The 15,874-nt window shown below is 36.4% G+C and overlaps 1 protein-coding gene across 1 annotated transcript in view; it reads right to left on the bottom strand.

Moving 5' to 3' along the window:
* Positions 1–15,516, bottom strand: part of LOC142354419 (zinc finger RNA-binding protein-like) — a 44,081-nt gene extending 28,565 nt beyond the window's left edge. Inside the window, exons 1-7 of the mRNA XM_075406703.1 lie at positions 15,333–15,516; positions 8,841–8,976; positions 8,140–8,227; positions 5,675–5,968; positions 3,747–3,804; positions 3,256–3,374; positions 2,491–2,738 (exon numbers count right to left, since the gene is read on the bottom strand). Of these exons, the coding sequence (XP_075262818.1) occupies positions 2,491–2,738; positions 3,256–3,374; positions 3,747–3,804; positions 5,675–5,968; positions 8,140–8,227; positions 8,841–8,976; positions 15,333–15,486 (1,097 nt within the window). The 5' untranslated portion in view covers positions 15,487–15,516. The remainder of the gene's footprint in view (positions 1–2,490; positions 2,739–3,255; positions 3,375–3,746; positions 3,805–5,674; positions 5,969–8,139; positions 8,228–8,840; positions 8,977–15,332) is intronic.
* Positions 15,517–15,874: the final 358 nt, after the last annotated feature.

Here is a 15,874-nt window from a genome sequence, read left to right on the forward strand (position 1 = left end):
ACAGATAATCTGGGGAATTAAATAATACCAAAATTACCCGCGAGTTTAGAAAGACGCACAAACTAATTTTCTTTTGTTTTAACTATTACTCTTTATCTGCACGCTTATGATTGTTCTAAAATAATTGCTTGTGTTTAAAATTAAGTTTCTCGTGAGAAGTGTCAAACACAAGCCGCTAATGGCGGTAGATATTGTATAATATTTGTATTGTTTTTTGCTTGTGCATAATACGAATTCGATGGATCATTTTCGGCGAAAAGAATCATATTGTACAATTTTTGTTAGAAGCTGTACTAGTGTCCAGTACAACTTTCTGCAGAGCTAACGCTTGAGAAGTCAGGAACATTAACAGAAAACGTCATTTACCCAAATTTTAGAGCTTAATGGAGACAGTTGGTTTAAGGGAGAAAACGGCTGCCACGCCAGGCTTTCAAATTACGCGGAAAGTTTCCAAACTAGAACTGGTTCGTTTTTGCACTATAACTAACCAGTTAAGAACATACCCGTTATATTAACTAACCATTTAAGAACAGATTGCCAAAATAACCGCCATTGATTCCCATAAACCCGATTAGGCTTAATAATACAGAAATGAAAAAATTAATTAATACAAAAACAATTTAAAGTGCGAACTATATTGATTTCATTTAGTAGTTACACATATTCCTGTTCCTTAATGAGAAGATACAGTGGGCTAGCATCAAAACCAATAGAGAGGGCTTCTAAAATTGGGCTTAAAAAGTTGATCCCGTTCCTAATTTTCATTTTGTTTCTTGAACTCAATTCTATTCATTTTAGCTGAGCAACTGCGGTTTCAAAACACTGAGTAGAATGCACAAACAATGAAGCTATCCTAGAGAAGTCAAAAAGATTTTATGCAAAATATTGATCAAGCTGTGAACTAAGGTAAAGCGAAACGCATTTTGGTTCGACCAAGTAAAGAACTTGGGAGGACAAGTCCTAAAACAAATCAAAAAATTTTCAAAGAATAAACTAAAAACTAGATCTAGATCGGATCATGAATGTTTTGCGAACACCATTTAGAAAAAAAATTGAAATCGAAAAAAAACAGTGAGAATCAAATACAAATTGCAGCATGTCAAAAAAACCAATAGCGAGAAAGCAACTTTTTGTTCAAATACCGTTATCTCACTTTAAAATTAGAGTGAAAAAAATTGTACGCCGCAAAATCACTTGCTTTTTCGCTCCAATTCCTGTTTCGGCGTGACCAAAATATTCGCTTCAATTTGACTTCAAAAATCGTCAAAATGTGTAACAAATCTTTGGGTGGTGTCTGTATTTTGAATAAGGAGAAGACTGCTGTGGACAAACTTCTCCGAAGACCTTTTACTTTGAGTTCTTACCAGCAGTTTATGATTTCAATTAGTAGCTATATTAGTAGCTAAGCTATTGTTAAAGTCCAACGTTCGAAAGCAGAAGTCAACGGTCTTAAGCAGAAATCTATGTTCAAAAACAAAAGTCAAAGATTCGAAACAAACAAACTTGCGTCAGCTAAAAAAAAACCTGTAGAATCTCGAGCTCTAAGAAGTACAGAGCCCTAATACACCTCAAAATCTTTGAATTTCAAAAGAACTAGGAGCGCAATGATAGCCTGTTAAGAAGATGAGGCCGGTTATTAAACAAAAACCGACTAACGTCGGACATATTGCTCTCAAATGACAGGTGGGACAATTTAATTCAGGGGCTGTAGCCTAGACAAATTTTTCTTCGTGAGTGCAAAAACTTCCCACCCGGGTGTGATTCGAATCCCGAGTTCTCGACAGAGGCATTAACCACTCGTCTTTCGGACCATTGTTATTTGCTGTTCTACACTCGCTTTTATTTTCTTGACACTTGAGAAGTCTTTGGATAAAAAAAACACACATTTACAATAATTGCTTCAAACTTCGTTCGAGAGCAATCAAATAGTTAATTGTCTCAGCAACAGGTCTTTAAGCTTATCTGAAGATCGACAAAGTAGTTCGAAACGGTGAATTCGGAGCTGCAGAATTCAAGAGCGAGTGTCGAAATGCTTAATGTAAAACCAAATGTAAATTGAGGATAGCATTAACTTGACATACGAGGACAAGAATTACATGAATCCTTCCATAAATCCTCCGTGACAGCCCGTTTATTGAATTCGCAGTTTCGGTTATGGCCACCTCTAAGGTTCTAATGAATCGAATCTTATCCGAGTTTTAAGCTTCATTCGAGATCAGTTGCAATTTTAAGAGCATAGAAAATGGGCAAATAGACATATTAGAGTAACCAATGACCTTTTCGAATATCCATACACACACTTCCACGCATTTATCACCTTCAGCTTTTGATCATTTTGATGCTCTTAATACATAGCTAGCAAAATGCATTTGGTCCGGTCATAAAATTATCAAAAACTAAACAGTAAGCATGCAATTGGTCGCAAGTAAAGAAAGATCCAGATTAAATTGATATCCAGAGTAGCAGAGAGACCAGACCGAATGCACTTACACTTGATCGTCTCCATCGTTGCTCGACATAGCCAGTGCTGACGTAATCGGCACGGCAACCGTCGAGGAACTGCCGCCAGGTCCCGCTTTGAACCCCGCGGGGCCCGGACCGGCAGTTCCTCCCACGGCGCCAGCACCCTGCATCTGTTGCAAATTGACTCCGGAAGCGGCCACTATTTTCAATTGGGCTTCTTTAGCTGACGATAGTTGTGGTACGGGTTTGCCCAACTTTTCGTGGAGTTTGGCTACCTTAAGAGAACACATAACATTTCATAGCATGCAGCATTTTCATCAGTGATCGGTTCCGGAGAAGTCAATTGAAATTACTTTGCACAAAAGCCAACACGCCACAGTTAATCAAGCTTCTCAGCAGTAAAAGTTCAAAAAAATGTTTGGATGGAAACAATCTGGTTATAATAACCAAAATTTATGTCTATCTTGAAAATCCACTTTTTTTTTGCTGCAAATAATCATTTTTTATAAAAGTTTGCACACGTTTTCTAGAATTCCTAATAGATTGATAGTACTGATAGTACTATCGAAAAGGAGTTTTATAACCATAATGACCATTTTATAACCCATTCCAACAACTAATAATTAACCTTGGTACATTTTACAAGCTTTGGCAACAAATCTCCTTTTAAAACCAATCATTTCGTAACAAGTCAAACTATCAACTATTTGCCGACTAGAAACCAGAAGGGAAACATTGAATGACGGATCTATATTAAACAAATTTGATCTGGGTTCTCTCTCGCTCTCGGACCTTCTGATGTTTAGCACCCGCTGTGTGGGAATTGAAGGCATCTTGGGAAGTACAAGTGATGTCACAGAGCTCGCAGTGGAACGCTGTCATGCCTGGCTTCAAAGACGACATCACCAGACCTAAACATTGCATTATCCTCATTCTTTCATCGTTTGGGGGTGAACTGGGGGGGGGGGGGAGTTGGCATTACCGGGTGACTTCTGATCAAACCCCATTTTTGCAATAATTATCGGACTTGTTAAGATTACGTAATGTTGTAATGATAAGATTGTAATGTTTTGTTTCTGAGACTGAAGGAATTGGGTTTTCGTTCATTCAATCATATTCAACCATTCTGAATTTAACTAACAAAGTCAGATACGGAATGCAAAATAGTTCGTGTATCGTGAACTCTGCTATCAACAACTCGGTTTTAGAATGCTCATCAATTAAAAATCCAATTTTAGTGATTGTATTGAAAAAAAAGTGAAATGATGAAGATCTCATCTTACTTCCTCCAGCTTTCATCTGAGCTTCTTTCTTTTTGTGTTGTTTGCCTTCAATGTGAGTCTGAAACAAATTTTAACTTGAATGTTTACTTGACCGAACTGACCAATTATAAAACATAATAAAACTCAGACACCTATATGCATAGAATTGCCTAAAGACCAAAAATAAATATCATAGGTGCTTCTATTTAAATATTTTGTTTCTAGTATCTAGGATCAAAATGCGGGATCCAAGCCTTTTTTTATTCCAAACACTGATTTTTACACTTTCCAATCATGTTAGTAATATTTAGTGGGGGAAAAGGAATATTCAAGGATGTTAACCAAACATACCCGGCATATTGCCGGAAAATAGCCGCCGTTGATTCCCATAACCAAGATTGGGATTGAAAGAAGAGAAAAAAACTAAAGAAAAAAATGATTTTTGTACAAACAATTTTAAAGTGCGAACTATTTTGATGTCATTTTACAGCTGAACCTACTCCTGCTTCGTAGTGAGACCACACATTGGCTAGTAACAATACCAATAAGCATTAGAGATGGTAACTGAGAATAAAATTCGCGTAACGGGCATCTAAAATCGGACTTTATGGATTCATCCCGTTTCTATTTCTAATTTCTTTTTTTTTAAATACTGACTCTGTTCATTTTGAATTGCTTTGCTGAGCAACTGCTGTCTAAAGCACTTTGAGCAGAATGAGAGCAGAGTGCAACTAGCCTAGAGAAGTAAAAAAGATTTAACGCATAATGTTGAAAAAGCGGCAAAATGAGGTAAAGCGAAACATTTTTTTGTTCGACGAAGAAAAAAAACAAAGCAGGACAATTCCTGACGTAAAATTCAAAAACATTTTCATTGACTGAACAAAAAACTAGACCTAGAACGGACTATGAATGAATTGGGAAAACCATTTTAAAAACATAACTGGCAGATTGCCAGAAAATAGCCGCAATAGCTTCGTAGATCAGCAGTCTCAAAAAACAGCAAAAAAAGACAGACCAAAAAAATCGTCTTTTCATTGAAGGCTGATATGTTATATTTTGATTAAAAATCTAAATAAGTTTTTGCTGCCTCTATTAGCTACTCTCAAATAACCTTCAATTAGAGCAACACATACCCATTTAACATTTTCTCTTCGAATTAAAGTAAATAAAAGTCAATTTCAAAGTGAGGAAGTCATTTTTGAGAGTGAGGTAAGTCAAGTGTGACCAAAAATTTAATCAAGCGAATGAACAAAAAAACTCGCTCCAATAAGAGCGAAAAATGACGTCACACGCGCACTTCAGTTGAAATTGCATGAACGAATGAACAAAAAGCAGATTTGAAGTGGTTGTGACGTCTTACGGTCGTAACAAAAATCGCGACGACGAACTACAAAAAACCAAGAGAAGGCCAACAATAGCCCCAGCTATCGCTGTGCGGCTATTAAAAAAAGTCGGGCCAAAAAATTTTTTTTAAAAATTAATGTCAAACTGCCGCATGTGAACAAAAAACCACAAACGAGAAACCGAATTTTTGTTCAAACACCGTTTTCTCACTCTACTTTAAAATTATAGCAAAAAATTTCACGCCGCAAAACCACTCGCTTTTTTGCTCCCTTTCCTGCTATCGCTGTGCGTCTATTAAAAACAAATAGTGAGCTAAGATCTGCAAATAGAACAGTGCCATTTTACTGACCAAAGGCAAGGTCAACATTAAAATTTTTATTGTAATAGTTATTCGTCCAATCATGGACGTACGAAAACTTTGCGCAATCACATAAATGTAAATTACAGGAGTGCATTTTTTTTCCAGAATGTTCAGATCTCGCTAATTTTTGAATTAGATTGATAAAATTTTGATCTATTCAGATTAGAGGCAAATTTTGCTCGGGTTACAGCTTTCACAGAAATTCTTTTTTAAAAAGGATTATGCATGTTTTGGTTACACGTACCTTAAAAGTTTGTTCTCCACCGCAACTAATTTTGCAAACTTCACAATAATGCATCTGATTGTCTCCCCCACTCGGTTTCTTATTCCACTGTCGCGGTGGTCTGTTGTATCCACCACCACCTCCACCCGGTCCACCACCGTATCCACCTCGACCTCCTCCGCCTCCACCCCCACGTCCGAATCCGCCTCCTCCGCCTTCTTTCTGCTGGGCAACACTTATAGCCGCATTGATAACAGCCTTTTCAAACTTTTCATTGTGCGAATTGTTATTGCTCGGGTTGTAATTATTAGGGCCCTACAAAATATATTTCGCGTGATTATATTCGCAGGATTTAAACATTGAAAAATTTATTTTCTAAGCACTTAATAACTTAAACTGTTTCGATCAAACTTAAATATAAAATATTAAACCTCATTTTTATCCAGAGTAGTTTTTCTCCCCACAAACATTTTTTTAAAAGTTGGACTGTTCGAGCGGTTTTTGTTTGTTTGCAAAGTAACGTTTGTTTTTGCATTGAGAATTGTTAAAATTGACCAACTGGTGCCAAATCGTGCACTGTTTGTAATCAGTTAACTGATAAACAAACAAGGAGGCTCGGTAATGGATAGAAAATGGTTGGCATATATATCTACCAAATGAGGAACAGAGAAAAAAAACCCAAAATTCAAACAAAAAGATTGCCGCCAACGCAAATAACTCAGTGGAGTAAAAATGCAGCATTAGATTGATGAGATCAGCCATTATTAGGAAAGCAATTTAAGATGAACAACAAACATTAATGACAACCAAAACTTTGTCAATTTTGAAAAAAAATATCAACAAGGTCAAAATAGCGCCAGATAAAACTGAAACTAAACAATATAGATTATTTTTCACTAGAACAGATATGAAACCACTCCATAATAAAGCTCGGTAACAATTAGACAAAAAAAACAAAACAGCAAAGTTTAAAAAATTGGCTGATAATTTTAAAAACAATTATTTTCAAAGTAATGAAAACCATTAGATAGCAATTGATAACACCCAACATAGTTATAGTCACATACGCCTCTATAGGAGGGCATTAAGGCCTGTCATTACTCAAATTTTTAGGCGGTTATAAAAAGAACAAATAGAGACAACAAACAAAAACTCAATCAAAAATTGCGAGAAAACGCTGTGGAAGCCGTGAAGCCATTTTGCCCCTCAAAATATGTTCGATTGAGCCTTCCTCGAACGCCAAAAATAAGGTATGCGATCTCTCATAAATGAGAATAGGCAACAAGTAGATAAAAAAGAGAAAAAAACGGCAAAGGGAAAAAAGTGCAAAAAGGGGCAAAAGTAAAACTTTCGTATTTCTCGAAAGTCATGGATGGCATTTTTTTCAAAGTCATGGAAGCCTTTAGCTACAAATTGAAAAAATTAAATAGGTTCGTTTATTCGTCCAAAGGAAGCGCTTGAGACCTGTAGTTATTCAGAATATGTCTCACTCAAATATAGAACGTCAAATTTAGACAAAAATCAAAAATTAGTTTACTTTTTTTTGCGAAAAACCTGTATCGAAGCCAGTAAGTTCGTAACGAATTCTTTATAAAATTAGATTTTGCACAATTGTACCTTCCCTTGACATTATCAAAGCTTATTTCGGGCAATTTTTGATAAGGCTGAATTTTGAAATATTTAGCCAGAATTTTAGCCAAAAAATTAAATCAAATTAGTCAACAAAACTTTTCTGTCTTTTAAAATCAACAGTACTATTGTTAACAATTTTTACATATATTAGCAAAATGAACGAAATTTTAGGCAAAAATGTGAATAAAAATAACGCAAATCGGTATAATATTCACAAAAATTGAAACCACGATAACTCGCTCTAGAAAACAAAATTCAAAAAAATCTTTTTAGTAATATATATTCTACGCTGGAAGGGCTTTTTAATGATACCACTCGCAACTCTCTACGATGAATATATCGATCGGTCAAAAAACTGACTGAACAAAAAACGATTTGAGTATATAGTTCCTCCTCCTCCTCCTCCTCCTCCTCCTCCTCCTCCTCCTCCTCCTCCTCCTCCTCCTCCTCCTCCTCCTCCTCCTCCTCCTCCTCCTCCTCCTCCTCCTCCTCCTCCTCCTCCTCCTCCTCCTCCTCCTCCTCCTCCTCCTCCTCCTCCTCCTCCTCCTCCTCCTCCTCCTCCTCCTCCTCCTCCTCCTCCTCCTCCTCCTCCTCCTCCTCCTCCTCCTCCTCCTCCTCCTCCTCCTCCTCCTCCTCCTCCTCCTCCTCCTCCTCCTCCTCCTCCTCCTCCTCCTCCTCCTCCTCCTCCCTCCTCCCTCCCTCCCCCCCCCCAAGAGGGGGTCGGAACAATTAACAGTTAACAGTCCTGTTCGTAAATCCTTATGAAAACGTTATCCTTATGATCAAAAAGAGACCAGTTACGCGATTAAAAATACTGTAATGCCTCTCAATATTATCAGCAAAAGCATACTAGCCTTGTTGCCCGAATAGTGACTCTGATGCTGTTGTGGTGGTGGCGGCTGAGGATTCGGGTTAGTATTGGGTGGGGGCTTATTAGCACCGCTAAAACAGCATCCAGTTTCATTAGGACATTAATGCAACCGGTTCGTCGTTTATTACCGGCTAGCGGAAAGTTTACTATCTTTTAAATCGAATATATAATTAATTGAAATAGCAAAAATTCAGAATCACATTATATAAAATGGGAGTATTAAATCAAAATTTGACATTGAGCTGAAAAATGGATAGAAATTATGTTACGTTGTCCTCTCACACAATAAGCGGGGAGATCTAAAATCCAACTTCAAAAGACAAAATTGCGATGGTTATGAAAAATGTTTTGAAAAGTATTTTTTGGCCTTGAAAAGCCGATTTAAAATGAGTCGCAGTGACCTGAGTTGATTTCTGCGTGATTTCAACTGATGAAACGGTTTCGATGAACCAAGATTGATCAGCTAAACTGTTAGTGGTTAGAGGTAAAATACAACTAACTAATTGAGGTTTTTTTCTCTTATCTCTTTATACAGAGTCAGCTAAACACTTATTTGTATCATTTGCAAATTCTACAATTTAACTTCTGCTTTTTCATTTTTTACATTTTAAATCAATCGGAATCTGCAAGCTTGATATCATTTATTGCCAGATTTTGAAGGTTTCGCTGATGATATTGACTTACGCGGGTACAAAATTGCCGTATGACGGCTTGTATGCTGCTTGAACATTCTGCTTCGGAGGGCTGTTGAACCCGGGTGCAGGGTTGCTAATTGCTGAATAGCTGCCAGTTGCTGGGTTGATAGGATTTTGCGGATACTCTAAAAAATTTGGTTTTTCATTACCTTTCAATCCGAATTATTATGCTCAACATTTTTCCGAGCAGTTGGAATTTTTTCCTTTTCCCACTTGGATATTTTTTTCATTTAAGAAAGTGAACAAACTCGTGATTGTTTTGCACTACTAATAAATGTTAATGAGTCATCACTAGCCATGAGTTTTAGAACCAAGTAAATTAAATTGGAGCTAATAAATTAAGTAATTCAAAAAGGAAATTTCTTATTATGCGTTATCATAATCAATCTTTCGCATATCAAATCTTTTACACAATTGTAGTCAGCTGATTTAAGGAATAATTCCCTTTCGACGCAAAGTTTTTTGAAAAAAAATTTTTGCATACCTGTTCATATTGTTCGAAAGTTAGACGACGCCATTTAAATTGATGGCTTGTTCCATACAAAATAGAAAAATAATTTCCTTAATATAAAACTACCGTTTCTCCTAGTGGAGCGTGCCACATCAAGACTCAATTTAAATTAAAATATGTCTGTCTCAGATAAAAATGGAACTAGATTTTAAAAGAGCATAACAATTCGATCCTAACAGATTTACTCATCAGAAAATGAGTCAAATTTAGTTACGATGCAATAATCGATCAACAGACCACCTTTAATCATATCGAGATATTCTCAATTGACATTAACTCCAACTAAGAATTCACGTGTCACAAGGCATTCTTCCCGCGAAAAAGAAGTCGCACACAAGAAACTGAAAAACGCTGCTAAGCACGCTTGAATGGGAAACGTGATTTGAAGAACATGTCATAGGTCGTATGATTGATACCCACTTGAGGCAATTCTAGAAAAATCTCAAAATTAAAAATAATAAACATACACCGACTAACGTGTTACAAAATTGCTCCCCAATGACAGACGGGGCAATTTAATTGAGTAGCCAAATAAATTATCATTTATTGGTGCAAAAATTTCGGACCAGGGAAGACTCGATTTTTCTATTTCGGCAGTAGTGAACTCTCAACAATTGACTTCAGCTGCTTAAAATTCTGAATGAAAGAAAACTTTAGATCAGGAAAAACGCAAAAAGTCACGAGCGCAAAAGTCACAAAATGTCAAAACAGTACAAAAAAAATGGCATCAAAAAGTCATGTTTAAAATAATCGCTTCAAAGTTGGTTCAAGAGCAATTCATAAAAACAACACAAAAATTTTAAAAAAACTTTAGTATCGCAAACTTTTAAGCATTTTTCAACCTCACAAACATCGATATTTTTTCTGCAGTAGGCTCTAAAAAGTTATGGAATAAACAAAATTTACTATTTGGTTTGAGACAAAAAAGAAAACGACTGAAAAATGTCAAAACAATTTCTTTTGCCCCAAAAATTTTACATGGGGACCACTTGAAACCAATTTTTGAACAGTAAACACATCATATTTTTTAAAGACTCAGACAACTGGAAAAATACCCTTTGAATTTCCTGATTAAAATTAATTTATTTTTTTGGAAAAAGGTGGCCAAATTTTTTAAAATTTTCTTCAAGTATTAAATGGTTTTGGTTAGCAATAACAGTATTAAGCCAATTTCGCTTATACCTTCGATACCAATTTATTTACCACGAACCTTTCTCTTACAGTAGTGTATTGTAGGAACACAATATTAACGAGAAAAAACTGGGTTTCACTCCGCCCGTCTACGGCTCAATCAAAAACAATTTCATCCCGGCTCTAGGATTTTTCGGGGAAACGTTATTGGGACTCCGAATAATGGGGGCTTCAAGTGACGTCACGTCATTAGATGTTTCTATATAACATAACCGACATAATCGAGAAACAAAGTGCAAAAAGGAGGGCTTCAAATGACGTAATTAGAGGTTATTATATACCACTATGAGAAAATTTCAAGGGAGAAAAATAAAACCAATTTCGGCGCACTTTTCATTTGACTTTTTTCGCACTTTTCATTTCGGCAGTAGTGAACTGCCACCAGTTGACTACAGCTGCTCAAAATTCTGAATGACAGAATTATTTAGATCAGCAAAAACGCAAGTCACGGGCGTAAAGGTCACTCGAAATGTCAAAACAATCGAAAGAAAATTTTGCATTAAAAAGACACGTTTCGAGTAATCGCTTCAACCTTTGTTCAAGAGCAATTCATAAAAATAATACAAAATAATATAATTTTATCGCAAACTTTTTAACAATTTTTTAACCTGCAACGTCGATAACTTTTCTGCAGTACACTTTAAAAAGATATAGGACAAACAAAATATACTATTTGGTTTGAGACAAGTAATAAAGGAAACTGCTAAAAAATTTCAAATAAAAAACAATTTATGCGCCGAATTTTTACATGGGAACCAATTAAAAGCAACTTTTGAACAGTAAACACATCACAATTTTCAAAGACTAAGGTAGCTGGAAAATTGCCCTTTGAATTTCCTGATTATAAATTTCTTGATTATAAAGATTTTACGTCTACGGCTCAATCAAAAAACAATTTAATACCGGCTCTAGGATTTTTTTTGGGGAAAGTTTTTGGGACTCCGAATAATGAGGGCTTCAAATGACGTCATTATATGTTTCTATATAACAACTAATACTAACTAAAGTGAACAAAATTGCGCCAATTAACGTGCACGCACCTTTCATTTGACATTAGGTAGTGAACAACCCCCACTTGGGTTCAGCACACAACAAAAATATCAAGAGTGCAAAACTCACTCAAAAAGTCGAAACGGTCAAGCAAAAACTTTGCATAAAAAGCCAATATGTTTACAATAATTGCCTCAAACTTCGTTCGAGAGCAATTAATAAGAACCAAAATAGTTCAAACTAAAAATGAAAAAGTAAAAACTTTCAACAAAACAAAAATGTTGTCCAAATATTAGCAACAACCACAGAACAGTTGCCACGTACAGAAGGTCCACAAAATTATACAGCAGGTTGATTAATCTGCTTTTCAATTTCTGATCATTGGTCAATTCGAGGTAAGTTGAACAGACCAATGTTTCTTCCAGCACAGGGCTGATCCTGTGGCAGCATCAGAGTAGAGGCTTCGTCATCTGATAAGCTAATAAGAACAACATACATTTGCATGAACATCGGCAAGGGAAGAAATTTCAGTAGCATGAGCTCACTGATATAACAAGTTGACTTATACTCCAATTATCCACCTAACTGCCTTCTATTGGAACCCTTCAATATGGTAAGTTGACCGCCATTTGCAGTCATGCATGAGAATCCATATAAGATAGATTTGTAGAGACCCTGCTGAATGACTTGTTTTCACTTTGGTAGCTCCATTCAACCTCAGAAACTACAGGACTCTGTTGGCCTTCTTCAAACTTCACATGACTTCTGACACATGAATGCCCAGATGCTTCAGCAATTCCGAAAGTTGGTTTCAAGTGATTCACATGTAAAAATTCGGCGCAAAATAAATGGTTTTTCGAAATTTTATTAGCAGGTTTCTTTTTACTCGATTGTCTCAAACAAAATAGTAAATTTGGTTTATTGTCGACAGCCTACTTCACACGGTCATAAAGCAGCTTTCCTTCCCTTTAAATGTTCTCCTGGAGCATTTTTCATGAACAGCTTGATTCTGGTTCTCATCCACCCTGTTTTCAATTTCTTCTAGATCATCCTGCGTTACCCAAACGCTTTCTTAACCAAAAACTTTAAGTCATCTACAAAAATAAAGGGATCAGAAAACGTCAAAACTTCATTGATGAATATGCAGAACAGCAAGGATCCTAATAAGTATACCTGAGCGACGCCAATAGTGAATGCTAGCACATAAGAGCTGTCGGCATCAACACAGACGAACTGTGTCCTGTTCTCTAGACATTTAAAAAAGAGTCAATTGAGAATTAGAAAAACCCTGTTCTCGAGATAGGTTATGAGAACTCCCATCAACCGACTGCGAGATTTGTAATTTTTTGATCAACTGAAAATGACGCAACTAGTCAAATGCTTCAGTATAAAAAAAACTTCAAGAGTTCATATCCTGATCTAATGCTTCCTGGATTTGCTGCAGGAATGACCGAGCTTATTCCGTTGGCATCACCTTTTGCAACTATTGAAGCTAACGATATGGTAGACCACAGCTTTGTTCGAAAAGGAGACATAGCATTGATCAAAAAATCAGACTGATTGATCAATTGACTTTTTGAAATCAATTATCGATTATTTGCTCATTTGCAATTTTCAAAAAAATTAACTGCCAACTCCCCGCTTTATACGTACACAGTTATAGAGACCAAGTGTAATAATATCAAATTACAAAGAAAACTTTCGAAGGCTAAGGAAACAATTTTTGGTGGCTAAACGCACTTCAATTGAAAGTATATAATTTCGAGCTAACCAAGGTAGAATTAGGAGATGTAATTGCCGTTAGAATTGGATGGGATGTGACATTGCAATCAACATGCGACTGTTCAGAAATTTTTGATGTAGCGCACGCGCTTCAATATCCAAAAACCGGATACACGCATATAAGACACAATGGCATCCTTGACTATTTTGCCAACCTGTTCGATCAAGCTTGAGATATGTTGAACTAGAGCCCATTCTTCAGACTTTGCAAGATCATTTCTGATAAAGACGCTCTTAGATGACCGATAAACCTTTTACGCGAGGGGCTTTCTTTTAATTGAATTATTTTCTGTGTTGCCTGTTATAGCCCCCACAGAACAGTATAGTCCGTAGCATAAAGATAAAACATAATTCGACTAATGTCGGAAGAATTGCTCTCGAACGACAGGCCGGTGAAAAAACATTTTACTCCACCGCGATTCGAACCAATGACCTCCCGCTTAATAACCTTTTGCACTACCGACTGTCCTATTTGTCTCTTACTTTCATATGCTGCAACCGACTTTATATTAGCAACAAGCTTTACTTCGGAGTGAGAGCAAAAGAGATCACTCAAAAATGAAGAGCGAAAGCGTGAAAAAGTCATTCGAGACGTCAAAGAATGTTCTAGCAGAAAAGCGCAAACTGGTCAGGCAAAAAATTTGCATAAAAAAACACATTTACAATAATTGCTATGAACTTCGCTCAAGAGCAATTAAACATGCAGATATTAAAATCTTGATTTTCTTAGAAAGAGAAAACGCATGCCTAGAGTCCAGGCATATGCACGCCTGGAGTTATTGAACGTTCACTTGGGTTTCAACTTCATGAAACTTTGAAACGTTGTTCGGTGGGTGGGGGGACTATAGCGGGTACACAAAGATTCTGAACAAATCCTTGAACTTTCGCGTTGTTTTCCAACAAGAAAATTAATGTATCTAACGATGCACGCGGCAAATATTTTTATACAATTCTGAAAATCGTCCTACTCGACTGAAAGCAGCAATTCCTATTTTTCCGTTGTTTAAAAGCATCCATAAGAAAAGCCGCAGAAAACATAGCTGGCAGATTGCCAGAAAATAGCCGCAATAGATTCGTAGATCGGCAGTCTAAAAAAAACAGTAAAAAGACAGACCAAAAAATTCGTCTTTATGAAAGGCAGATCTGTTATATTTTGATTAAAAATCTGTATAAGTTATTGCTGCCTCCATTAGCTGATCTCAAATAACCTTAATTTAGAGTGACACACACCCATTTGACCTTATCTCTTTGAATTAAAGTAAATAAAAGTCAATTTCAAATTGAGGAAGTCATTTTTGAGAGTGAGGTAAGTCAAGTGTGACCAAAAATTTAGTCACGCGCATGAACAAAAAAACTCTCTCCACTAAGAGCGAATAATGACGTCACACATGCAATTCAGTTGAAAGTGCATGAACGAATGTACAAAAAGTGGCTGTGACGTCATGACAAAAATCATGACGACGAAATAAAAAAACATAGCAGGACAAGTCCTGACGTACAATTCAAAGAATTTTCATTGACTAAACAGAAAACTAGACCTAGAACGGACTATGAATGGATTGGGAAAACCATTTAGAAAAAACATCCGATCCAAACAATTGAAAAAAACAATCAAAATCAAAGTGAAATTGCCGCATGTGAACAAAAAACCACTAGCGAGAAAGCGAATTTTTGTTCAAACACCGTTTTCTCACTCTACTTTAAATCCAGAGCGAAAAAATTTCACGCTGCAAAACCACTCGCTTTTTCGCTTCACTTCCTGTTTCGGCGTGACCAAAATCACTACTCCAATTTGACTTCTAAAATCATGAAAATGTGTGAACAGATCTTAAAAACAAAGACAGCGCCCCAATACAATTCAAATTCTTTGAATTGTAAAAATTCTTTGAATTGTAAAAAAACCAAGAGAAGGCCAATAATAGCCCCAGCTATCGCTGTGCGGCTATTAAAAATACATTCGAAAGCATATTATGTAATTTGTTAACCAGCGTTTCTTCATGTACTCACTATTGAAGTTTGGGTTAAACTGAGTTGCCTGTATATTATTTGGAGCCACGAATCGTGCAGGTGCGGCTTGCTGAGGCTGCATGACAGCCTGTGCAGCTGCTGGATAGAAAGCAGCTGCCGCTGCAGCTGGATTATATTGATATCCGTAATTCATATTTCTGAAATTTTCTGACCTTTTTTCCTCTGGGCTTAATATTAAAAACAGGGTAACATCATCACAATGAACGCAAGAGTGAGACCCCACAATAAACTATAAGAGCAAATTGTATTTCATTTCAAACCTATAGCAATTTGTTTGGTTCTAGGAGCCGCTGAAGAGAAAGGGAAAGGAAATAAATAACAACACTTAAGCTTCCAACCCGGACAACATTACTTTAAGTACTTTTGAAAGATAACGACATCGTGGCTGTACCTTTTGATAAAATCACGAGATTTTGTGTGATGAATAGGTATCACAAAAAGCTGGCTGAAGTTCTTGATCGCTAGCAGTTTCAAGAAATTGCTAGCGCGGGGATACCATTACTTTGAAGATTGCAAAAGAC

Source organism: Convolutriloba macropyga, chromosome 15 (assembly GCF_964194025.1).
Source record: "Convolutriloba macropyga chromosome 15, txConMacr16.3, whole genome shotgun sequence".
Taxonomy (NCBI): domain Eukaryota; kingdom Metazoa; phylum Xenacoelomorpha; order Acoela; family Convolutidae; genus Convolutriloba; species Convolutriloba macropyga.